Source organism: Bos mutus, chromosome 10 (assembly GCF_027580195.1).
Source record: "Bos mutus isolate GX-2022 chromosome 10, NWIPB_WYAK_1.1, whole genome shotgun sequence".
NCBI classification, from domain to species: Eukaryota; Metazoa; Chordata; class Mammalia; order Artiodactyla; family Bovidae; genus Bos; species Bos mutus.
In genome coordinates this window covers 31607217-31631834 of record NC_091626.1, presented here as the reverse complement: position 1 = coordinate 31631834, position 24618 = coordinate 31607217, and the positions used below count along the sequence as shown (strand labels likewise).

At 43.0% G+C, this 24618-nt stretch overlaps 1 protein-coding gene across 2 annotated transcripts in view; it reads left to right on the top strand.

Annotated features, from left to right (window-relative positions):
- FNTB (farnesyltransferase, CAAX box, subunit beta) overlaps positions 1-24618 on the top strand; it is an 80492-nt gene that overhangs the window by 18005 nt on the left and 37869 nt on the right. For both annotated transcript variants that reach the window (XR_011465611.1, XM_005909765.2), the window contains exons 2-3: positions 16679-16743; positions 22636-22708. Coding sequence is in view for 1 of the 2 variants with exons in the window: in XM_005909765.2 (XP_005909827.1) it covers positions 16679-16743; positions 22636-22708 (138 nt within the window). In the remaining variant the exon portion in view is untranslated. The remainder of the gene's footprint in view (positions 1-16678; positions 16744-22635; positions 22709-24618) is intronic.

Sequence of the window (24618 nt, the reverse complement as noted above, 5' to 3'; positions counted from 1 at the left end):
TTTTTAAGCTCTTTTAATAGGCAGCCAGGGTTGAGAACCCATGGTTCATAAAGGGTTCATAAAGGATCTCAGCCTTGATAGAGAGGAACGCCAGCTGGTTACAGAGACTCTGTCAACTCTGACCGCCCGCTGAATCTTGTACTCAAAGTATTTGGATATTTGTTCAGAAGAAATGTTTTACCTTGTCACCTTTGTTTACCCTTTACTAGTTAAGAAGAAGAAAAGTGTGGTGAGCAGTTGAAAAAAAAGATAGTTATAAATTAAGAAAGTCCTATTTGGAGTCAAACTCAAGCATCAGCCTCTTAGCTGAAATCCACTGTGACTATTAAAGAAAACCTTTTTGATCTATCAAACATAAGCATGCGTCAGAATCCTCTGGAGGACTTGTTAAAAAGAATCCTCTGGGTGGGCCCCATCCTAGTAGTTTCTAATTCGATAAATCTATGACCTGAAAATTTATATTTTTAACAAGCTCAGCTTGGTACACTGCCTCTGAGCTACTTGCTCTAAAGGTTTCTGTTGTGTTTTTGTTTTTTTTTTTCCACTGTTGGTTTTTTAAATCCATTCTCCTAATGACGTACAACTGGGCCGTTGCCAGATTTTGGATATAATGAATAATGCTGTTATAAACATTCTCGTAGAAGCCTTTTTACGATCATGTGCTTTCATGGGTTAAAAACCTGCAAGTGGAATTGTTGAATCGCAGGGTAGGTGTATGTTTAGTTCTAAATGAAACCACTAGCCTTTTCCAGAGTGATCATACATGTTACACTCTCACCAGCAGTGTTTGAGGGCTCTGGTTCCTTGACACCCTTGCCAACATTTGGTGTTGTCCCTCTTTTCAACTTGAGTCATTCTGCTGGTGGATGTGGAGGGATATTGTTAAAGAAAAAATTATTCATGACACATGTTAAAGAAGACTGTATTCAAGGAGGACTACTATGATGGTGTTTTGCAGTGGGGGAGAGAGATTGGGCTCAAGTCTGAATACAGCAAGGAAAATTGGGAATTGATAGCATTCTTTGGCATTGCCTTTCTTTGGGATTTGACCTTTTTCAGTCCTGTGCTGAGTTTTCCAGATTTGCTGGCATATTGAGTACAGCACTTTCACAGCATCATGTTTTAGGATTTGAAATAGCTCAACTGGAATTCCATCACCTCCACTATCTTCATTCATAGTGATACTTCCTAAGGCCCACTTGACTTCACATTCCAGGATGTCTGGCTCTAGGTGAGTGATCACACCATCGTGGTTATCTGAGTCATTAAGATCTTTTTTGTATAGTTCTTCTGTGTATTCTTGCCACCTCTTCTTCATAACTTCTGCTTCTGTTAGGTCTGTACTGTTTCTGTCCTTTATTGTGCCCATCTTTGCATGAAATGTTCCCTTGGTATCTCTAATTTTCTTGAAGAGTTGTCTAGTCTTTTCCATTCTATTGTTTTCCTCTATTTCTTTGCATTGATACTGAGGAAGACTTTCTTATCTCTCCTTGCTATTCTTTGGAACTCTCCATTCAGATGGGTATATCTTTCCTTTTCTCCTTTGCCTTTAACTTCTCTTCTTTTCTCAGCTATTTGTAAGGCCTCCTCAGACAACCATTTTGCCTTTTTGCATTTCTTTTTCTTGGGTATGGTCTTGATCACTGCCTCCTGTACAATGTCACGAACCTCCATCCATAGTTCTTCAGGAACTCTGTCTCTCAGATCTAATCCCTTGAATTTGTTTGTCATGTCCACTGTATAGTCATAAGGGATTTGATTTAAATCACACCTGAATGGTCTAGTGGTTTTCCCCACTTTCTTCAATTTAAGTCTGAATTTGGCAATAAGGAGTTCATGATCTGAGCCACAGTCAGCTCCCAGTCTTGTTTTTGCTGAATGTATAGAGCTTCTCCATCTTTGGCTGCAAAGAATATAATCAATCTGATTTTGGTATTGACCATCTGGTGATGTCCATGTATAGAGTCTTCTCTTGTGTTGTTAGAAGAGGGTGTTTGCTATGACCAGTGTGTTCTCTTGGCAAAACTCTGTTAGCCTTTGCCCTGCTTCATTCTGTACTCCAAGACCAAATTTGACTGTTACTCCAGGTATCTCTTGACTTCCTACTTTTGCATTGCAGTCCCCTATAATGAAAAGGACATCTTTTTGGGTATAAGTTTTAGAAGTTATAGGTCTTCATAGAACCGTTCAACTTAAGCTTCTTCAGCATTACTGGTTTGGGCATAGACTTGGATTACTGTGATATTGAATGGTTTGCCTTGGAAACAAACAGAGATCATTCTGTCGTTTTTGAGATTGCATCCAAATACTGCATTTAGGACTCTTTTGTTGACCATGATGGCTATTCCATTTCTTCTAAGGGATTCTTGCCCACAGTAGTAGATATAATGGTCATCTGAGTTAAATTCACTCATTCCAGTCCATTTTAGTTCACTGATTCCTAAAATGTTGATGTTCACTCTTGCCATCTCCTGTTTGACCACTTCCAAATTACCTTGATTCATGGACCTAATATTCTAGGTTCCTAAGCAATATTGTTCTTTACAGACTTCACTTCCATCACCAGTCACATCCACAACTGGGTGTTGTTTTTGCTTTGGCTCTGTCTCTTCATTCTTTCTGTAATTATTTCTCCATTGTTCTCCAGTAGCATATTGGGCACCTACTGACCTGGGGAGTTCATCTTTCAGTGTCTTATCTTTTTGCCTTTTCATACTGCAAAGATGGACACAGAAGTACAAAAGTCAAGGCCTGATTGGGAGGAGGATTCAGAGGAGCATAATTAAAGTTTCATTAAGTAGAGTCTCTTGGACAGCAAGGAGATCAAATCAGTCAATCCTAAAGGAGATCAACTCTGAATATTCATTGGAAGGACTGATGCTGAAGCTGAAACTCTAGTACTTTGGCCACCTGATGTGAAGAGCTGACTCATTGGAAAAGACCCTGATGCTGGGAAAAATTGAAGGCAGGAGGAAAAGGGGACAACAGAGATGCGATGGTTGGATGGCATCACTGACTCAGTGGACATGAGTTTGAGCAAACTCGGGGAGATAGTGACAGACAGGGAAGTCTGGCATGATGCAGTCCATGGGGTCGCAAAGAGTTGGACACCTCTGAGTGACTGAACAACAACAACAATAGTCTCTGTCAGTGTTACATTGTAGAATATTTGCTTCTAAATTGACAGAAGCAGTCTCTAATTGATTTCAACATCTATTTAACTACTATACATATAAATACATGTACAGTGTGTGTGGGCAGATGTGTTTGACTTTTCAAAAAAGTAGTTGTGGTGAAATCTTGGTGCGTGCGTGCTAAGTCACTTCAGTCGTGTCCAACTCTTTGTCACCCTATGGTCTGTCGCCCTCCAGGCTCCACTGTTTATGTGATTCTCCAGGCAAGAATATTGGAATGGTTTGCCTTGCCCTCTTCCAGGGCATCTTCCTGACCTAGGGATCAAACCCCAGTCTCCTGCATTGGCAGGTGGGTTCTTTACCACTAGCACCACCAGGAAGCCCAGAATCTTGATATTAAGTGTTCTGTTTTAATTCATAATAATTTATAACTTTTTATTATAAAAATTTTCAAATATACAGAAAAATTGATAGTATTTTTTTGCCTTCCACCTAATTTCCCCGACCCCCATAAACTGTTCAAGGATAAATTTTAAAAGATAATAAGATCATGACTCATACAAATATAAAATGAGCACCTGTCAAAGACTTTATTTGACTGATGAACCCAGTACTTCAGATAAGAACTCAACATGCCATACATTTATAGTCAGATAGGAATGCGGAAATAGATTTGCAAATGGATGCAAAACTGGTCAATAGTCATAGAGTGATAGTTGCACTTTACTAGATACAGTTTGCATTTCTGTGGACAGAATTTATTTGCATTACTGTCAGTTTTCTGCAAATTAACTTCTATCTCTACAGAGTTACGAGATAGTCTAATGTCACAACTAGACTAGAGATAACCTAGTAGAGATAACCCAATAATGAATCATCTAGCCAGGACACAAGTTTTCCTTTGGGGGTTGTGTCTGTATGTTTACATGGTGTGTGCACGCGTGTTTGTGTGTGTATAAGTCTATATGTATATGACTATTTTTTCCCCTGGATTTTGAAAGAAGATGAAGTTATTTTGACAGTTAACCACTAAACAATAAAGCATGCGTCTCTTAAGAATAACATTCTACATAAAGACAATAAAATCACACCTAAGAAGATTAATAATCAGATAATCATGATGGTATGATCACTCATCTAGAGCCAGACATCCTGGAATGTGAAGTCAAGTGGGCCTTAGGAAGTATCACTATGAACGAAGATAGTGGAGGTGATGGAATTCCAGTTGAGCTATTTCAAATCCTGAAAGATGATGCTGTGAAAGTGCTGCACTCAATATGCCAGCAAATTTGGAAAACTCAGCAGTGGCCACAGGACTGGAAACGGTCAGTTTTCATTCCAATCCCAAAGAAAGGCAATGCCAAAGAATGCTCAAACTACCGCACAATTGCACTCATCTCACACTCTAGTAAAGTAATGCTCAAAATTCTTCAAGCTAGGCTTCAGCAATATGTGAACCGTGAACTTCTAGATGTTCAAGCTGGATTTAGAAAAGGCAGAGGAACCAGAGATCAAATTGCCAACATTTGTTGGATCATCGAAAAAGCAGAGAGTTCCAGAAGAACATCTACTTCTGCTTTATTGACTATGCCAAAGCCTTTGACTGTGTCAGTTCAGTTTAGTTGCTCAATCGTGTCTGACTGCGATACCATGAACTGCAGTGTGCCAGGCCTCCCTATCCATTACCAACTGCCAGAGTCTACCCAAACCCATGTCCACTGAGTCAGTGATGCCAACCAACCATCTCATCCTCTGTCGTCCCCTTCTCCTGCCCTCGATCTTTCCCAGCATCCGGGTCTTTTCAAATGAGTCAGCTCTTCGCATCAGGTGGCCAAAGTATTGGAGCTTCAGCTTCAGCATCAGTCCTTCCAATCACAACAAACTGTGGAAAATACTGAAGGAAATGGGAATACCAGAACACCTGACCTGCTTCTTGAGAAATCTGTATGCAGGTCAGGAAGCAACAGTTAGAACTGGACATGGAACAACAGACTGGTTCCAAATAGGGAAAGGAGTACGTCAAAGCTATATATTGTCACGCTGCTTATTTAACTTATATGCAGAGTACATCATGAGAAATGCTGGGCTGGGTGAAGCACAAGCTGGAATCAAGATTTCTGGGAGAAATATCAATAACCTCAGATATCCAGATGACACCACTCTTATGGCAGAAATTGAAGAAGTACTAAAAGGCTTCTTGATGAAAGTGAAAGAGGAGAGTGAAAAAGTTGGCTTAAAGCTCAACATTCAGAAACCTAAGGTCATGGCATCTGATCCCATTACTTCATGGCGAATAGATGGGGAAACAGTGGAAACAGTGAGAGACTTTATTTTTGGCGGCTCCAAAATCCCTGCAGATGGTGACCACAGCCATGAAATTAAAAGACACTTGCTCCTTGGAAGAAAAGCTATGACCAACCTAGACAGCATATTAAAAAGCAGAGACATTACTTTGCCAGCAAAAGTCCGTCTAGTCAAAAGTATCGTTTTTCCAGTACATATATGGATGTGAGAGTTGGACTATAAAGAAAGTTGAGTGCCAAGGAATTGATGCTTTTGAACTGTGATGTTGGAGAAGACTCTTGAGAGTCCCTTGGACTGCAAGGAGATCCAACCAGTCCATCCTACAGGAGATCAGTCCTGAATATTCATTGGAAGGACTGATTTGTAGCTGAAGCTCCAATACTTTGGTCACCTGATGCAAAGAGGTGACTCATTTGAAAAGATCCTGATGCTGGGAAAGATTGAAGGTGAGAGGAGAAGGGAACGACAGAGGATGAGATGGTTAGATGGCATCACCGACTCAGTGGACATGAGTTTGAGCAAACTCCGGGAGTTGGTGATGGATAGGGAGGCCTAGTGTGCTGCAGTCCATGGGATTGCAAAGAGTCGGACACAACTGAGCAACTGAACTGACTGACTAAGAAGATTAAAAATAATTCTTTAATACCATCTAATATTCACATTTGTTTTTCAGTTTCCCTGATTTCTCAAGATTCTTTTTATATCTTTCTGGTATGTTTTGAATCTGGAGCCAATCAAAGATCCTTTATTTCAAGTTGTTTAACATTTTTGAAGAGCTAATCCCTTGGGATTAAATTTTCTGATGACTAATCTTGATGACCTTTCTTGTAACATTTCATGTAGCAGTGTTTCTGAAACAGATGCTTTCGGATGTCATCCTCCTCCGAAGAGAGCCAAATCACTTTCATTAACATGGTCACAGACTGTGTGCTTTGTGCTCAAGAGAAATGAACCTATGGGCTTTTTGCTGTTTATACAAGAGAAAGTCATCTCTTACTGTAGGGCTGTTAATAACCTTTTGTATTGCGGCCAGTTGGTAGCTGCCTTGCCTGTGGGCCTCTCCTGCCGAAAGGAGAGATTAACTAGAACAGGATAGTCTCTTGCTTTGAGGTAAAAAGGAGACATGGAAATTCAAGATAAAATTCAAGATAAAATCAAAGTCCTGGGAAAGCGGACATACTTTAGCATCTCTATATTGAAGCTGAATCTTCCTTCCTTTCTTCCTTACTCCCTTCCTTCCTAATTCTGACTTGAGAGCTATACAGTGTTAGAGTTCTTCATGATTTAGGTAACTTTCTTTTTAAATACTTACCCTCAATTCTGAGAATTTTGATAAAATTTTAAAAAGGAATTTAATTATAATTCTTGCTTTATAGACAATATGCAGTTGTTGTGACTGCTTTTCTTAACTCTGTCCCAAAGGCTAAATTTTTAATTTTACTAATGTTTGGAGACCCCCAAGACCACTCTTAGGTTTACTGATTCACTAGTACTAGTTCAATTCAGTCACTCAGTCATGTCCAACTCTTTGCGACCCCATGGACTACAGCACGCCAGGCCTCCCTGTCCATCACCAGCTCCCGGAGTTTACTCAAGCTCATGTCCATTGAGTCGGTCATGCCATCCAACCATCTCATCCTCTGTCGTCCCCCTTCTCTCACCTTCAATCTTTCCCAGCATCAGGGTCTTTTCAAATGATTCAGCTCTTCACATCAGATGGCCAAAGTTTTGGAGTTTCAGCTTCAACATCAGTCTTTCCAGTGAATATTTAGAACTGATTTCCTTTAGGATGGACTGGTTGGATCTCCTTGTAGTCCAAAGGACCTTCAAGAGCCTTCTTCAACACCACAGTTCAAAAGCATCAATTCTTCAGCACTCAGCTTTCTTTATAGTCCAACTCTCACATCCATACATGACTACTGGAAAAACCATAGCTTTGACCAGAGGGATCTTTGTTGGCAAAGTAATGTCTCTGCTTTTTAATATGCTGTCTACGTTGGTCATAACTTTCCTTCCAAGGAGTAAGTGTCTTTTAATTTCATGGCTGCAATCACCATCTGCAGTGATTTTGGAGCCCCCAAAATAAAGCCTGCCACTGTTTCCCCATCTGTTTGCCATGAAGTAATGTGGTCATGTATGGATGTGGGAGTTGGACTGTGAAGAAGGCTGAGCACTGAAGAATTGATGCTTTTTAACTGTGGTGTTGGAAAAGACTCTTGAGAGTCCCTTGGACTGCAAGGAGATCCAACCAGTCCATTCTGAAGGAGATCAGCCCTGAGTGTTCTTTGGAAGGAATGATGCTAAAGCTGAAACTCCAGTACTTTGGCCATCTCATGCGAAGAGCTGACTCATTGGGAAAGTCTCTGATGCTGGGAGGGATTGGGAGCAGGAGGAGAAGGGGACAACAGAGGATGAGATGGCTGGATGGCATCACTGACTCGATGGACGTGAGTCTCAGTGAACTCCGGGAGTTGGTGATGGACAGGGAGGCCTGGCGTGCTGCGATTCATGGGGTTGCAAAGAGTCGGACACGACTGAGCGACCGAACTGAACTGAACTGAATGGGACCAGATGCCATGATCTTAGGTTTCTGAATGTTGAGCTTTAAGCCAACTTTTTCACTCTCCTCTTTCACTTTCATCAAGAAGCTCTTTAGTTCTTCTTCAATTTCTGCCATAAGAGTGGTGTCATCTGCATATCTGAGGTTATTAATATTTCTCCTGGCAATCTTGATTCCAGCTTGTGCTTCACCCAGCCCAGCATTTCTCATGATGTACTCTGCATATAAGTTAAATAAGCAGGGTGACAATATACAGCCTTGACGTACTCCTTTCCCTATTTGGAACCAGTCTGTTGTTCCATGTCCAGTTCTAATTGTTGCTTCCTGACCTGCATACAGATTTCTCAAGAAGCAGGTCAGGTGTTCTGGTATTCCCATTTCCTTCAGAATTTTCGACAGTTTGTTGTGATCCAAAGTCAAATGCTTTGGCATAGTCATTGAAGCAGAAATAGATGTTTTTCTGGAACTCTTTTGCTTTTCCAATGATCCAGCAGATGTTGGCAATTTGATCTCTGGTTCCTCTGCCTTTTCTAAAATAAGCTTCAACATCTGGAAGTTCATGATTCACATATTGTTGAAGCCTGGCTTAGAGAATTTTGAGCACTACTTATGTTTCCTGAAAACTGGGTTTCCCTCTTGATGGATGTTGAGCCAAAAGACACAGTCAAATCAAAGATTGGAAGAAGGAAAGATTTATTACTACAAATAGGGAGAACACTGGGGAATCTTTCCCAAGGCAGTGTCTCCCTTAACAGCAAAGCTGGGGAAGTTTTACTAGGGTATATGCATATTCATGATTAGGCTTGAGTCCAAGCTTTAGTTGGTTAAAGTCAGAAGCATCAGTAAAGATCACCATCGTCAGCCTCTGGTTCCAGTAGATCTGGTGGTTGAGGCCTCAAGCTGCTCTTTACCATTAAAAGAGAACTAGGAATTTTCACAACTCATGTGTTGTCTTTGTTACTGTTATTTTTCTTGCCTGATAGTTTCTGCATTCTTTGGTGTCTTAAGATCATTGATTACTAAGACCTGTTCAAGGGCAAGTATTGTGGCCAGGCTTAGATCCCAGAGTGGCTTAGGCCAAAAATGGCTTCTCTTATGTCAGGAAAGTCAGGTTGGATTTTCTTTCTCTGCGGACCTCTGCCTTTTCTGCTTACACAAAGATTCAGAGTACTCAGAATATAGCTGTACTCAAGGTGATGACTTATTATAGCAAAAGGCTAGAAAGCAAATCAGCCAAGGGAGAGACTCATGGGTGGAGTCTGCAGGAATCTAGGACAAGTGTCTAAGAGTCCTCTCCCAGTGGAGTCACAGAGAAGGAATTTAATTTCTCCAGTATCAAACTGTGACCACACATGCAGAACTACCAGGGAAGCCCGTTAGAGACTTGTTGCTCATGGTTTTTAGTGGGTCTGGTCACTAAAAGCCAGCACCCTCTTTTTAGAATAATTCCAGGCTCCCAGAAGGAAAATAGCTGCTCAGCATAAACTAACTTGCTTCTACAGTTTAGGCTTAGTGAGCCAGTCTTATCAGCTCTGGGAATGGTGGGAACCCTGGCATATTCTAGGCTCCCAGACTCCAGCGAGGATCTACCTTTCAAGGAGGCCTTCCTAAGGATAGCAGTCTCAGGCCCGCTATGTTAACTCTTTTATATACAACTAGCTTTTTTCCTTTCCTTCTGCTATGCAAATCAGAACATTGAAAGAATGCTTATATCTTCCCAGTGACAAAATTACTCAGATTTATATAACACTGGCAGATGACATGCAGAGAAGGGGAAGTAGAAAAGGATGTTGCATGCTTTGGCGATTACTTTCATTTTCTCATCCTCAGATGACTAGTTTTTCATTTCTGTATTAATCCACTACTATTTGTTCAAAAAACTGTAGGCTTATTGCTAGTACTATTTTAAAAGTTGTACTCTGAAAATCATACTTTGTGCTTTGAAGTGATTGTTTTCTATTAAAAAATACACCAGTTCCTGAAAACAACCCACAGAATGGGAGTAGGACAGGGAACTTGTATCTAGAATACATAAAGATTTATTACAGTTCATTGATAAAAGACAAATAACCCAGTTTAAAAAATGAAGAAAGATCTGAATAGACATTTCTCCAAACAATATCTACAAGTGTCCAATAAACCTATAAAAAGATGCTCAATATCATTAGCCGTCAGGGAAAGGCATTCAAAACTATAGTGACTTCAGTTCAGTTCAGTTCAGTTGCTCAGTTGTGTCCTATTCTTTGCGACCCCATGAATCGCAGCATGCCAGGCCTCCCTGTCCATCACCAACTCCTGGAGTTCACTGAGACTCACGTCCATCGAGTCAGTGATGCCATCCAACCATCTCATCCTCTGTCGTCTCCTTCTCCTCCTGCCCCCAATCCTTCCCAGCATCAGAGTCTTTTCCAATGAGTCAACTCTTCGCATGAGGTGGCCAAAGTATTGGAGTTTCAGCTTTAGCATCAGTCCTTCCAAAGAACACCCAGGATCGCCTTTAGGATAGACTGGTTGGATCTCCTTGCAGTCCAAGGGACTCTCAAGAGTCTTCTCCAACACTGCAGTTCAAAAGCATCAATTCTTTGGCGCTCAGCTTTCTTCACAGTCCAACTCTCACATCCATACATGACCACTGGAAAAACCATAGCCTTGACTAGACGGACCTTTGTTGGCAAAGTAATGTCTCTGCTTTTGAATATGCTGTCTAGGTTGGTCATAACTTTCCTTCCAAGGAGTAAGTGTCTTTTGATTTCATGGCTGCAATCACCATCTGCAGTGATTTTGGAGCCCCCCAAAATAAAGTCTGATACTGTTTCCACTGTTTCCCCATCCATTTCCCATGAAGTGATGGGACCAGATGCCATGATCTTCGTTTTCTGAATGTTGAGCTTTAAGCCAACTTTTTCACTCTCCTCCTTCACTTTCATCTGCTACTTCACAAACACTAGGATGGCTATGATGAAAAACACATAATATCATGTTGCTGAGGATATGAAGAAACTGGAACTCTCATATACTGCTGATGGGAATATAAAATGGTATGACTGCTGTGGAAAAGTCTGGCAGTTCCTCAAATGATTACACATTAATATATCATATGATCCAGCAGTTTGACTCCTAGTCATGCCAAAAACTTGGCCTCTGTGCACTAGGGCCAAATCGAATCTCAGAGGCAGAGTTTTGGGTGAAGCAGAAAATAATGCTGGGCTGGATGAATTACAAGCTGGAATCAAGTTTGCTGGGACAAATATAAACAACCTGAGAAATGCAGATGATACCACTCTAATGGCAGCAAGTGAAGAATTGAAGAGCCTCTTGAGGAGGGTGAAAGAAGGGAGTGAAAAAGCTGGCTTAAAACTCAACATTCAAAAGATCATGGCATCTCATGCCATCACTTCATGGCAAATAGATGGGGAAACAGTGGAAACAGATTTTATTTTCTTGAGCTCCAAAATCACTGCAGATCATGGGGTGACTGCAGCCATGAAATTAAAAGACACTTAGTCCTTGGAAAAGCTATGACAAACCTGGAAAGTGTAGTAAAAAGCAGAAACATCACATTGCTGACTAAGGTCCATATAGTCAAAGCTATGGTTTTTCCAGAAGTCATGTATGGATATGAGAGTTGGACCATAAAGATTGAGTGCCAAAGAATTGATGCTTTTAAATTGTGTTGGAGAAGATTCTTGAGAGTCCCTTGGACAGCAAGGAGATTGGTTCAGTTCAGTTCAGTAGCTCAGTCATGTCTGACTCTTTGAGACCCCATGAACTGTGGCAAACCAGGCTGCCCTGTTCATCACCAACTCCTGGAGCTTGCTCAAACTCATGTGCATTGAGTTGGTGATGCCATTCAACCATCTCATCCTCTGTCATGCCCTTCACTTCCTGCCTTCAATCTTTCCCAGCATCAGGGTCTTTCAGATGAGTCAGTTCTTCACATGAGGTGGCCTAAAGATCGGAGTTTCAGCTTCAGCATCAGTCCTTCCAAATTCAGGACTGATTTCCTTTAGGATGGACTGGTTTGATCTCCTTGCAGTTCAAGGGACTCTCAAGAATCTTCTCCCAGTACCATAGTTCAAAACATCAGTTCTTCGGCACTCGGCTTTCTTTATTGTCCAACTCTCACATCCATACATTACTACTGGAAAAACCATAGCTTTGACTAGAGGGACATTTGTCGGCAAAGTAATGTCTCTGCTTTTTAATATGCTGTCTAGGTTGGTCATAGCTTTTCTTCCAAGGAGCAAGTGTCTTTTAATTTCATGGCTGCAGTCACCATCTGTAGGGATTTTGGAGCCCAAGAAAATAAAGTCTCTCACTGTTTCCATTGTTTCCCCATCTATTTGCTATGAAGTGATGGGACTGGATGCCATGATCTTAGTTTTTTGAATGTTGAGTTTTAAGCCAGCTTTTTCAGCTCTCCTCTTTTATTTTCATCAAGAGGCTCTTCAGTTCCTCTTTGCTTTCTGCCATAAGGGAGGTGTCATCTACATATCTGAGGTTATTGATATTTCTCCTGGCAATCTTAATTTCAGCTTGTACTTCATCCAGACCAGTATTTCGCATGTGCTCTGCATATAAGTTAAAAAAGAAGGGTAACAATATACAGCCTTGATGTACTCCTTTCCCAATTTGGAACCAGTCTGTTGTTCCATGTCCAGTTCTAACTGTTGCTTCCTGACCTGCATACAGATTTCTTAGGAGGCAGGTAAGGTGGTCTGGTATTCCCATCTTATCAAGAATTTTTGTGGTGATCCACACAGTCAAAAGCTTTGGCATAGTCAGTAAAGCAGAAGTAGATGTTTTTCTGGAATTCTCTTGCTTTTTCTATGATCCAACAAATGTTGGCAATTTGATCTCTGGTTCCTCTGCCTTTTCTAAATCCGGCTTGAACATCTGGAAGTTCTCAGTTCATGTACTGTTGAAGCCAGCTTGGAGAATTTTGAGCATTACTTTGCTAGCGTGTGTGATGAGTGCAACTGTGCAGTAGTTTGAACTTTCTTTGGCATTGCCTTTCTTTGGGATTGGAATGAAAACTGACCTTTTCCAGTTCTGTGGCCATTGTGGAGTTTTCCAGATTTGCTGACATATTGAGTGCAGCACTTTCACAGCATCATCTTTTAGGATTTGAAATAGCTCAGCTGGAATTCCATTAACTCCACTAGCTTTGTTGGTAGTGATGCTTCCTAAGGCCCACTTCACTTCAGACTCCAAGATGACTGGCTCTAGGTGAGTGATCACACCATCATGGTTATCTGGGTCATGAAGGTCTTTTTTGTACAGTTCTTCTGTGTATTCTTGCCACCTTTTCTTAATGTCTTCTGCTTCTGTTAGGTCCATACTGTTTCTGTCCTTTATTGTGCCCATCTTTGCATGAAATGTTCCCTTGGTATCTCTAATTTCCTTGAAGAGATCTCTAGTCTTTTCCATTCTATTGTTTTCCTCTATTTTTTTGCATTGATCACTGAGGAAGGCTTTCTTATCTCTCCTTGCTGTTCTTTGGAACTCTGCATTCGGATGGGTATATCTTTCCTTTTCTCCTTTGCCTTTAGCTTCTCTTCTTTTCTCAGCTGTGAGATCAGTGAATCCTAAAGGAAATTAATCCTGAATATTCATTGAAAGGACTGATGCTGAAGCTGAAACTCCAATCCTTTGGCCACCTGATGCGAAGAACTAGCTCACTGTTAAAGACCCTGGTGCTGGGAAAGATTGAAGGCAGGAGGAGAAGGGATGACAGAAGATGAGATGGTTGGATGGCATCACCAACTCAATTGACATTAGTTTGAGCAAGCTTCAGGAGTTCGTGAAGGCCAGGGAAGCCTGGAGTGCTGCAGTTCAAGGGTTGCAAAGAGTCAGACACAACTGAGTGACTGAACTGAGCTGAGACAGCACCAGGACCCTGTCCCAGGCTGCACTGTCCTTTCCTGGCTAACACTCCCTTATCTCTGCATCCCCTCCCTTCCCTGATTAGCAAGTATTTGAATCTGCCCTTTGGAAATCAGGGAAGATCATGAAGACTGGTGTCTGTTCCCTACAAACAAGGAATGAGTAAAGGGTGCTGGCAGAGAAAGGCTTCTGTGCCCAGGAGGCCCAAAGGGTCCTTCTCAGTTTCATGCGTGCGTGCATGCTAAGTCACTTCAGTTGTGTCTGACTCTTTGTGACTGTATGGCCTATGGCCCACCAGGCTCCTCTGTCCATGGGATTCTCCAAGCAAGAATACTGCAGTGGGTTTCCAGTTCATACTCCAGGGGATCTTCCCAACCCAGGGACTGAATGCATATCTCTTCTGTCTCCTGCATTGACAGGGAGGTTCGTTACCACTAGCGCCACCTGGGAAATTTTATTAGGTATATACATATGAAAACATATATCCATCCAAAAACGTGGACAAGAATATTCATAGCAGCATTATTCATAATAGCCAAAAAGTAGAAGCAACCTAAATGCTCGTCAACTGATTCCATTTATATAAAATATTCAGAATAGCCAAATGGATAGTGAAAGAAAGTAGATTAGTGATTGACAGGGACTGGAAGGATTGAGGGTGATTGCTTAGGGGTATGGGTTTCTTTTTGGAGTAGTGAAAGTGTTCTAAAATTGATTATGGTGATGATACGCAGCTCTGTGAATATACTAAAAACCTCTGAATAATACACTTTAAATGGGTGAATTGAATGGTATATGAATTATATCTTGATAAAACTGTTGGAAAAACGTACCCATTCTTAAGAGAAAATAAAGTGAATTATTTGTTCATTATCATGAACAGCTGATCTGAAATACTCTGGTATTTATTAGAATTTATAATGTATATTTTCAGACACAAGTCAGTTACTAACTTCACTGGACTGTCACTTGTTCATTCTGAAGAGGAGTAATTAGGAAACCAGAAGAGAAATGAGACTATGTTGGGAATGGTTTAAGCAGTTTCTTCTTTGCAGGTATGACATACCTGTGTTTCTGTTAGGTGTCTTACTTTAGAAATAAACCTTGGTTTTCATCACCTGGTTCCTGGCTGCTTATGTTGCCCAAATGGTGACTGATGGTGGGACTTCCCTAAGAAGTTCTCAGCTGGAAGCTTTGCCTCCTGGGGGTCTTACGTGTCAGTTAGAATGCTCATCCATTAGCCTCTGAATATTATTAAGTCATATGGATGTGAATTGATTTGTGTTTAGGTACAGGAAGTGAGTTTTCCTCCTACTTGCTTTTTGTTTTATTCAGAATCCATCAGTTCACTTGAACTATAACAGTATATTATAGAAAAACAAAACAGCAACCCCCCAGTATATAGTACACACATCTTTTTATTTAATGATCTTCCTGACATATGTTTCTTTCTTTCTTTCTTTTTAATCTTGTTCAGCATATACCAAGGGAGGCATGGCTCACAACGCAGTCTGTGTTCCGCCGAGTCTGGTGCTTTGCATTAGTCTCATATCAGTGTCTGGCAGGGAGAGAGTCCTGAGGAGTCTGGGACGACTTTCTTACTCCTCATGAGACAATCTCACAGTGATTTCAGTCTGTTTTTTGAAGTATTGTAAATTCTTAGCCAGACAGTCCCTCAAACTCATGTTCAAAGGCAAATACCAAAGCATATCCTGAAACCAAATATAAGCAAATTTTAGATTGGCTGCCGTTTTAGCTGATACACATCACTGCTCCCCTCATCTTGATTTTTGCACACTTGTCAAAGGAGCTGGAACCTCTAACTCAGTGGGTGTTTCAGAAATATTAAATAATGCATTTTTTATATTTCCCAAGATGGTTAGATAGCATCACCGACTCGGTGGACATGAATTTGAGCAAACTGTGGGAGATAGTGAAGGACCGGAAAACCTGGCGTGCTGCAGTCCATGGGGTCGCAGAGAGCTGGACATGACTTAGTAACTGAACAACCGCAACGAGAGGACATTATTACGTATCTTGGAATCTCAGCAAGGACTGGCCTCACAAAGCAAGGATGGCTGTGAAGCTGAAACCCTGTGTCCTGCTGGTCAGTCCCCTCCGGCACTACTGTGCTCTTTCCTTAGGGAAGCTGTGCTGGTGACCACGTCATGCTGTGGTCTTCAGAGGAGAGTGGTCATCTCATTTCCTTTGTGACTTGACTTTCTGAGAGTCTATGTTTTATGGGACTGTGGAGTTGCTGTGTGACACAGGTCTGATGATTAGGTGTGCTGTTTCTTTGGTGTCCCCACGATCGATATTCTTGTAAATCCCTTCAGGAATTTTAATACTGTTCAATCTGTATTTAAATTATTAAATCTGACAGTAAGAAGTAGGACCGTTGGCAGAAATTGAGTATTTGAGAATGACCAGTTAACGAACACCTAAACAACTTCATAGAGCAGGCAAGAACAGATCAAGCAAAAGGGATCTGTCTTTATCTCCGAGTAGCTGGTGTCGGGATGCCAAACCACAGAACCGCCATTCGTTTGGATATTACGGATTAGTTTACTGGAGAAGTGGGTTGTGATGTTAATGTGGTGCAGATCATTCTTTCTGTCCTTGTCCCAAACCTGTCCTCCTGCAGAGCTCCTGCATGCAGTCATATCATGCTGTTAGGTTCAAAGCCACACCAAGGAACTCTAGCCAGTAGGCATTTGTGGCGAGAGGAACAAAAAGCTGATAAAAGTCTTACCTGTTTTTGTTTTCTTTCTCCCATCTGCTACATCCTTACCAGGCAAAAGTAGAAGAAAAGATCCAAGAGGTCTTCAGTTCTTACAAGTTCAACCACCTTGTACCAAGGTAAGCTGTGGTTAGCAGTCTGAGTGGAGCTGGGAAGTACCATCTCCCGTGGGAGCCTTTCTTCTTTCCTCCTTGAGCTTGTCCAACCTCGGGGTATTGTAGCTATGAGGTTGATGTTTCCTCACCTGTGGCTCCCAGAAGATGCTCCTGACCCCAGCTCCTGCCACTGTTAGAATACCCACTGGAGGAGTTGTGCACTGGAGCTGAGCCATCAGGTGTTACATGGGGATCCCCCTCAGAGCCTGAACTGTGAGCCTTGAAGATGGAGAGAGAGAAAAAGTTTGTGATCCTGTAGCTTAGTTCTGACCCTCTGCACTGGTGTTCAGAACTCTCAAGTTTTTCTTTCTCATGTAACACTTTGAAACAGATATAGAGTCAGGGGGATGGAAAAGGATGGATTCCTTTGGTGTGTGTTATGACTTGACTGGGAAATGTGGGGCGTTTGAGCCTCTCCTAGCCTGGCCCTTTTTGGTGGCTGTGCAGCAGATTCTTGGGGCCACACTTTAAGTGAGAGATACAATGCCTTTTGTTTTCCTTGGTGCTTAGCAAGTTGAAGCCTTCTAAGCTCTTTTGAGGCAGAAATTCCAAAAGGGGGATTATAAACAGAAACTTATTAATTTGAACCTTCATTTCCCTCCCCCAGTTTTGTAATGTATCACACTAGAATTTCATAAGGGCATTTCTCTTCTAATCACAGATTGCTTCTCTGAAACCACCCTGTGCGATCTTTCCTCATCAGTAGTTCAAGTTGTGTTTGCTCATCATTTTACATTGATGTTACAGTACTTTTCCTAGACAATCTCTGAACGTAGAGTAGTTGGGCCACTGGCTGGGCTGGTTCTCTCTGGGTGGGAAGCTTATGGGTCTAAAATCTGGCCTGATCTTGTTCACGTCTCCCAACTTCCTGACGCCTCCTCACGCACTGACTCCTGGCAAGTCAGTCTCTGGGTCAGTCTGTCTTTCACTTACTGCCGCTGCTAAGTCGCTTCAGTCGTGTCCGACTCTGTGTGACCCCATAGATGGCAGCCCACCAGGCTCTCCCATCCCTGGGATTCTCCAGGCAAGAGCACTGGAGTGGATTGCCATTTCCTTCTCCAGTGCATGAAAGTGAAAAGTGAAAGTAAAGTTGCTCAGTCCTGTCGGACCCTCAGCGACCCCATGGACCGCAGCCTTCCAGGCTCTTCTGTCCACGGGATTCTCCAGGCAGGAGTTACTGGAGCATTACAAATATTTCTAGCCTCAGTTAACTTTGTGTCTTTGTTTTTTGTCCCTATTTCCCTAAAAAAGAAGTTTAGCTAGAAAACTCTGATTCACCAAGACAGAAAAAGAGTCAGAAAAAGGGAAAGCCAGGTGGAAAAATTCTCTTCATCTTCCTTCCCTGGAAAAGGAAAACATCAGCTAAGCAGAGAAGTCTTTTTCCAAACTGCTAACCTAAATCTCTGCATTAACCCAAAGCCCCGACCTCAGAAAATGAATTATGACTCTTGTCATGAGTGGCAGCTGGAGCTTAGCAAATGACACTGTTTATGTAAACAGCTCGGGGAGAAGGAGCCCTCTGGCCAGTACAGGCTGTTTTCCCGGAGGTAGTGGGACTTGGTAACGCTGTGGGGCACGGTGGCTTCAGGAGGGGTTTGTGGTTAGAGTTGCACTGTGATGACTCACCTGTTGTTCTCTGAGTCTCTATCCACTGTGGACATAGGTCCTCTGTGTTCCCAGAGGACCTTTGATCATTTGACATTCCCTTGTCACCCACCATAAGAGTAGAGGTCTTAGGCTTTCCTTTTATCCTTACTGAGATGGGAGGGAGATTGGGAGGTTATAATCTGAGAAGAAGCTGTGTTTGGGGAGTGGTAGTGGAGGACACGGAGAAGGCAATGGCACCCCACTCCAGTACTCTTGCCTGGAAAATCCCATGGACAGAGGAGCCTGGTAGGCTGTGGTCCATGGGGTCGCTAAGAGTCGGACACGACTGAGCGACTTCACTTTCCCTTTTCACTTTTGTACATTGGAGAAGGAAATGGCAACCCACTCCAGTGTTCTTGCCTGGAGAATCCCAGGGATGGGGGAGCCTGCTGGGCTGCTGTCTATGGGGTCGCACAGAGTCGGACACGACTGAAGAGACTTAGCAGCAGCAGTGGAGGGCAGTAAAGGAGGGAAGTCCCTTGATTCATAGGTCTTTAGGTCAGATGTGGGTAGAAAACAAAAAATGTTCCTCCTTTGTGGAAATAGAATACATCAGGGCTCTGGGTTTATTTCAGGAATCTGACATTTCCCATTTTATCATTGTTGCCTATGAAAATGAGTGTTTTAAAGGATGCTAATTAGCATCTTATGTCACAGCATGCTAATTAATATAGAGACATTACACATTGTGGGTGAATAATAGAATATAAATCAGCTTATCAATATAAGGCTGGGGCCGAACATCTTCACCGTAGAATGAACTTCTGGGACATAAGAAGAGATATGAAACTTTAATCAGCATTTTAAATTACTGTCACAATTACAGTATTTAACATTTCATCAGTCAAATTTAAAAATTTTGGTATTATATTGCAGGAACAAACCTTCCTTGTTAGCTAAAGTGAATATTCAGATGTTAGCGATTAATCTGGGTGACATAGCTCGCGTGTGTCTCTGAGGTCATGATGTTGATTGGATGTGAGAGAAACACACACATGCTCCCCAGACCACTGACCATGCCCTGGTCCAGGGGTGTCAGGAATGATGCCGAGGAGGCATCCGTCTCTTCAGCCTTTCGGAGCCACTGCCAAGTAGAAGATTTGGCTGAAATTCAAGGCTGAAGCTGAATGTTGTTACATCCTACCATTTATTCCTCATCCCAGAAATGGTTTTCCTTGCTCTCAGACTGTGAAACATGCATCTTCTCTGGAGTGAGGTGGTCCATCCCAAGAAGCCTTTGGACCATGCTTCGAACAGTTTTGTGTATCAGCATCCTGCTTTCCCATAAAAGTTAATTTTTCCTTCCCTCTGGTTAGTCATTCTCACTGTTTCACATGCTTACAGATTTACCTTCTTTAGTAACAAACCAGTGTGAATCAGGCATAGGCATACATATGTCCCCTCCCTCTTGAACCTAGCTCCCACCCCACCGCCCCCTGGTTGACATTAACAGTGTCTTACCCTGTCTTCCTGCTTCATCTATTCCCACTTAAGTGTTTTCATCAGTCCAGTTTGTAAACACATACCGAATACCTAGTGGGGTCAGATAATTTTTCTAAAGCCATGATTGTAGTTACTTTTTTCTCAGCTGAAAATCCTCAAAGGTTTCTTGTGCCAGTTTTTTTTTTTATTGAGGTATAACTGACGTAACATTATATTCATTTCAGGTGTGCAGTGTAATGATTCAGTATTTGTATATACTGCAGTACGGTCACCACAGTACGTCCGATTAACATTCAGCACCATGTGAAATTGAAAGTCACTCAGTTGTGTCTGACTCTTTGCAACCCAATGGACTGTAGCCCACCAGGCTCCTCTGTCTATGAAATTCTCCAGGCAAAAATACTGGAGTGGGTAGCCATTTCCTTCTTGATCTTCCTGACCTAGAGATTGAACCCAGGTCTCCTGCACTGCAGGCAGATTCTTTACCATCTGAGCCACCAGGGAAGCCCATTAAGCATATATGTACTCACAAATTTTTTGTCTTATGATGAGAAGTTTCAACATCCTCTCTGGTAGCTACTTTCAAATATGCAATGCAGTATTATTATTTACATTAAAAACAACTTTATCTTATGTTGGAGTATAGCTGATTAATAGTGTAGTGATAGTTTCAGGTACACAGCAGAGCAGCTCAGCTGTAATACGCATGTATCCATTCTCCCCCAGACTCCCCTCCCATTCAGGCTGCCACATAACGCAATACAGTATTATTAACTAAGGTCACCGTGCTGCACATTACATCTTCATGACTTACTCATTTTATAACTAGAGCTTTGTACCTTTTGACCCCCGTCACCCATTTCACTGCCATCCCCTTCCACCTCCCACCTTAGGCAGCTACCAGTCTGTCTTCTGTATCTGTGAGCTCAGGGCTTTTTTTTTTTTTGGTGGAAGCCCTGGAGTGTCACATACAAGTGAGATTGTACAGTATTCATCTTTTTGTCTGACTTATTTCACTTAACATAATGTCCTCCAAGTCTCCCCATGTTACTGCAGGTTCCCTTTGAGTGTTACATTGAGTTAAATTTCTCAGCTGGCATCCCAGATCCCTTCTTGATCATTCCTCTTTCATTGCTAACAGCCAGGCCAAGTCCCTGACTTGTCAGTTCCCCTGCATGCTTTATATTCATCTGTAGGATGTAGTAAAGCTGTTAGCCACTTGCACCCATTTAAACGTAAATTAACAAAGTTTAAAATTTAGTTGCTCAGTTACAGTAGCCACGTTGCAAGTCTCAGTACCCACATGTGGCTTGTGGCTTCCTATTAGACAGTACAAAGACTCTTACGTTCTCTTGGATGGTCCTGTTTTGGTTCCTGTTGTTTCTCTTCTGACTGAACTGCCTTCCCACCATCACTTCACCTCCTCTTCTCCTCTACCTGTAAAAACATTCTCCCTCTTCCAGGGCCCCCACCTCAAGTTCCACCTGTTCGCGCAGCCTCCCCTGATCATTTCTTTCTGAATGAGAAGCCTCCCCCAACCTCTTTAGAGCCTCAGGAACATTTTATATGTTTTTTCTTTATGAAGCCTACCCTTTTTTTTTTTTTTCATCATCTTGTAGCCACTTATGTCCTTATCTCATTTCCAGTACTGAACTGGAAGCCTTTTTGAAGTAAAGACTACTTATTCTGTGCACAGTACCGTGGGAGTTCAGTAAACAATTGTTGAATTGAATACCTAGGGAAGAGAATGCTTCTTCTTTCGTTTCTTTTCTGGAATCAGCAAGCACAGTGAATGTCTCAAATTCTTTGCTTTTTTCTTTCCGTCTGTAACCACACACACAGACCCCTTCTGTAAGACCCAGCAAAAGACACACCCCCCTGCCCTTGGCCTGCCTGTGCAGGTGGTCACGGCAGATACAGTCCATCTTAGAGCCAGTGCTGCTGACATCAGGGCCAAGGAGAGCGACTGGCTGCAGCATACAGATATTATCCTCCAGCCAGGACTGTGGGGCAGCACGTGAAGGTGGGATGTGGGGGAGGGAATAATAGACTGAGGGCTTCCCAGGTGGTGCTAATGGTAAAGAACCTGCCCGGCAATGCAGGAGACATGAAAGACGCGAGTTTGATCCCTGGGTTGGGAAGATCCCCTGGAGGAGGGCATGGCAACCCACTCCAGCTTGGAGAATCCCATGGACAGAGGAGCCTGGCAGACTATTGTCCATAGGGTCACAGAGTCGGACACAATTGAGGTGACTTAGCACAGCATAGCACAGTAACAGACGGATGAGTGAGGAGCAGGCAGAGTACAAACCTCAGACCTCAGAAAAGTGACCCCAGAAGAAATGCCTGGAACAATAGAGGTGAACCAAATCAGGGACGCGGCGAGGCTCAGGATGGAGAGCCATAACGTATCTGTTCTCAGCTGGACCCCAGAGGAACTTCCTGGATGGTTTCTTGCTGCCTGGCTAAGTGTGCTTATGGTGGTGTTTCTCGCCCAAAGCTACCAGCCACAAGGGAGAGGATCCCCCCAAACATTTGTCAGCATGATTTGCAGACACTTGAGGGGCATTCAGAGGCTGGCCTCTTTTCTCCGGGGTAGGTGTCCTGGGAAGCTGAACAGGTTTGACTGCAGGGGGGTGGTGACCAGAAGGTGAGAGTGCGTGTGCGGGTGTGAATGTGCAGGTGTGCCCACGTGCACACGTGTGTTCTGTACTGGGGAAGCAGGGGCTGTGAGAGTAGTTTTACTAAAGCTCTTTGTTTTTCCAGGCTTGTTTTGCAGAGAGAGAAGCACTTCCATTATCTGAAAAGAGGCCTCCGACAGCTGACAGATGCCTACGAGGTAAACTTCTCTCCCAGGAGCTCTCTCTATCAGATTATCTGCCTTAATCTTTCTTTTCTTTTTTCTGTTTGATGTAAAAGGCATGTGTGGGCTTGGCCTGTTGCAGACTCACTCACTGTCCACGTGGCTCTGGTAGGATCCAGGTGCACAGCCGCCTGGCCCCACAGAGCTGGGACGCCTCCTTCTGAAAGGACAGAACTAGAGCTCTAGTCTCTTCTTGCTCAGAGCTACTGGAGCCCCCAGCTCGGGGCAGGGGGACTTCCTTCCACCCACATCGTGGCTGCGGGGGGTTCATGTGCATTCTTCTAGATGCTCTTTGACTATTAGCTAAAAGGGAGTCTAGATATCTTCACCCCATTGCCCTGTAAGCAGATCTAACTTCTCTACTGGCCAGAGCACCAGTGTATAAGTCCCAGAAAGTACTCTGCAATTGAACACGGTAAAAATGCTCAGACATGAAGTGGACTTTAAGTCAATATTCCTTAGAGCCCTCGGGGTCCACAGAGGGGCTCAGGGGAGGGCATCAGAAGTGGAGGGGAAGGGTGTTGGGACTAGGGGCTGAGTGACAGGCAGAGGGTAAATGTGAACCAGAGGCTGCAATCTGCCTGCCCCACTTTCCACAGAGAAGCTCTGCTTTTCACTTGCTTTTTCTTTGGCCCACATTTGATTATTTATGGCAGGGGTTTGGGCCTATAGACTCAAGCAGGTGGCATAAGCCAGGGATGTGGGCTGGGTTGCGGTGGTGGGTGATGGTCGGGGGAGCAGAATTGAGGCAAACTGGAGGACCATGCTTTTGCTCTGTTCCTGCCAGCTGCTGTCAAGCAGCACTGCAGACCCAGGGTTGCCAGATCTCTTCTTGTTCTTTGAAATGAAGCCAGAAATTCAGATTTCTTTATGAATCTCTCAACATGTAGCTGTTACAACTAATTCTAATTAAACAAACAAAACACTACAGGGAACAAACAGAACATGTCCACGGGCTACATCTGGCCTGTGGACTTTCAGTATTCAATCCTCGATGGTTAGGGTCAAGTTAGTCCTGATACAGTTAATACCATGACAGCTAACAGCTCACCGAATAGTGTGCTAAAGTTTGTCATTCAATGTCTCATTTAATCCTCACAGCTAGTCCAGGAGGTAGGTATTTTTTTCTAGATTAGGAAATAGGCTTAGCAAGATTAATTGATTAATTTTCTCAAAGGCATGTAGCTAGCGAGGGGCTTCCCAAGGGGCTCAGTGGTAAAGAATCCACCTGCCAAGCAGGAGACCTGGGTTTGTTGCCTGGGTCAGGAAGATCCCTTGGAGAAGAAATGGCAACCCATTCCGTTGTTCTTGCCTGGGGAATCCCGTGGACAGAGGCGCCTGGCAGGCTACAGTCCATGGGGGTCACAAAGAGCTGGACATGACTTAGTGACTAAACCACCACCACCACGTAGCTAATGAGAGAAGGAGCTGGCACTGAAACCCACAGCAACGTCTTCTGTCAGCACACCAGCTGCCCCTAGGTGGTGAGCAGGCGTATTTATGTGCACGTTTATGAAGACGGCAGCTTAGGCCAAGGAAAAGAGCACTGGATCGAGAGTCTAGAAACCTGGGTTCTTGTTTCTTACATTTACTGTCTTTGTCATCTGGAAAAAGTTCATCTCTCTGGATCTCATTTATACACCATTTATACACTTTAGATTCATAAAACTGGGGCAATAATACTACCAGCCTGCCTAGGCTTGAATGCTTGAATGTTTATGGCTTGAACTAGGATCAAGACCTGTTCACAGGTCACCTTTGGAAACATTTTCCAGCTGCTCAGGCAGAATTAGCCAGTTTCTTCCATGTGCCCGTTATAGCATTTATCCAGCTCTGTGTATGCACTTGTCTTGTTCTGCCTTATTCCAGAAATGCACTAGTACTTC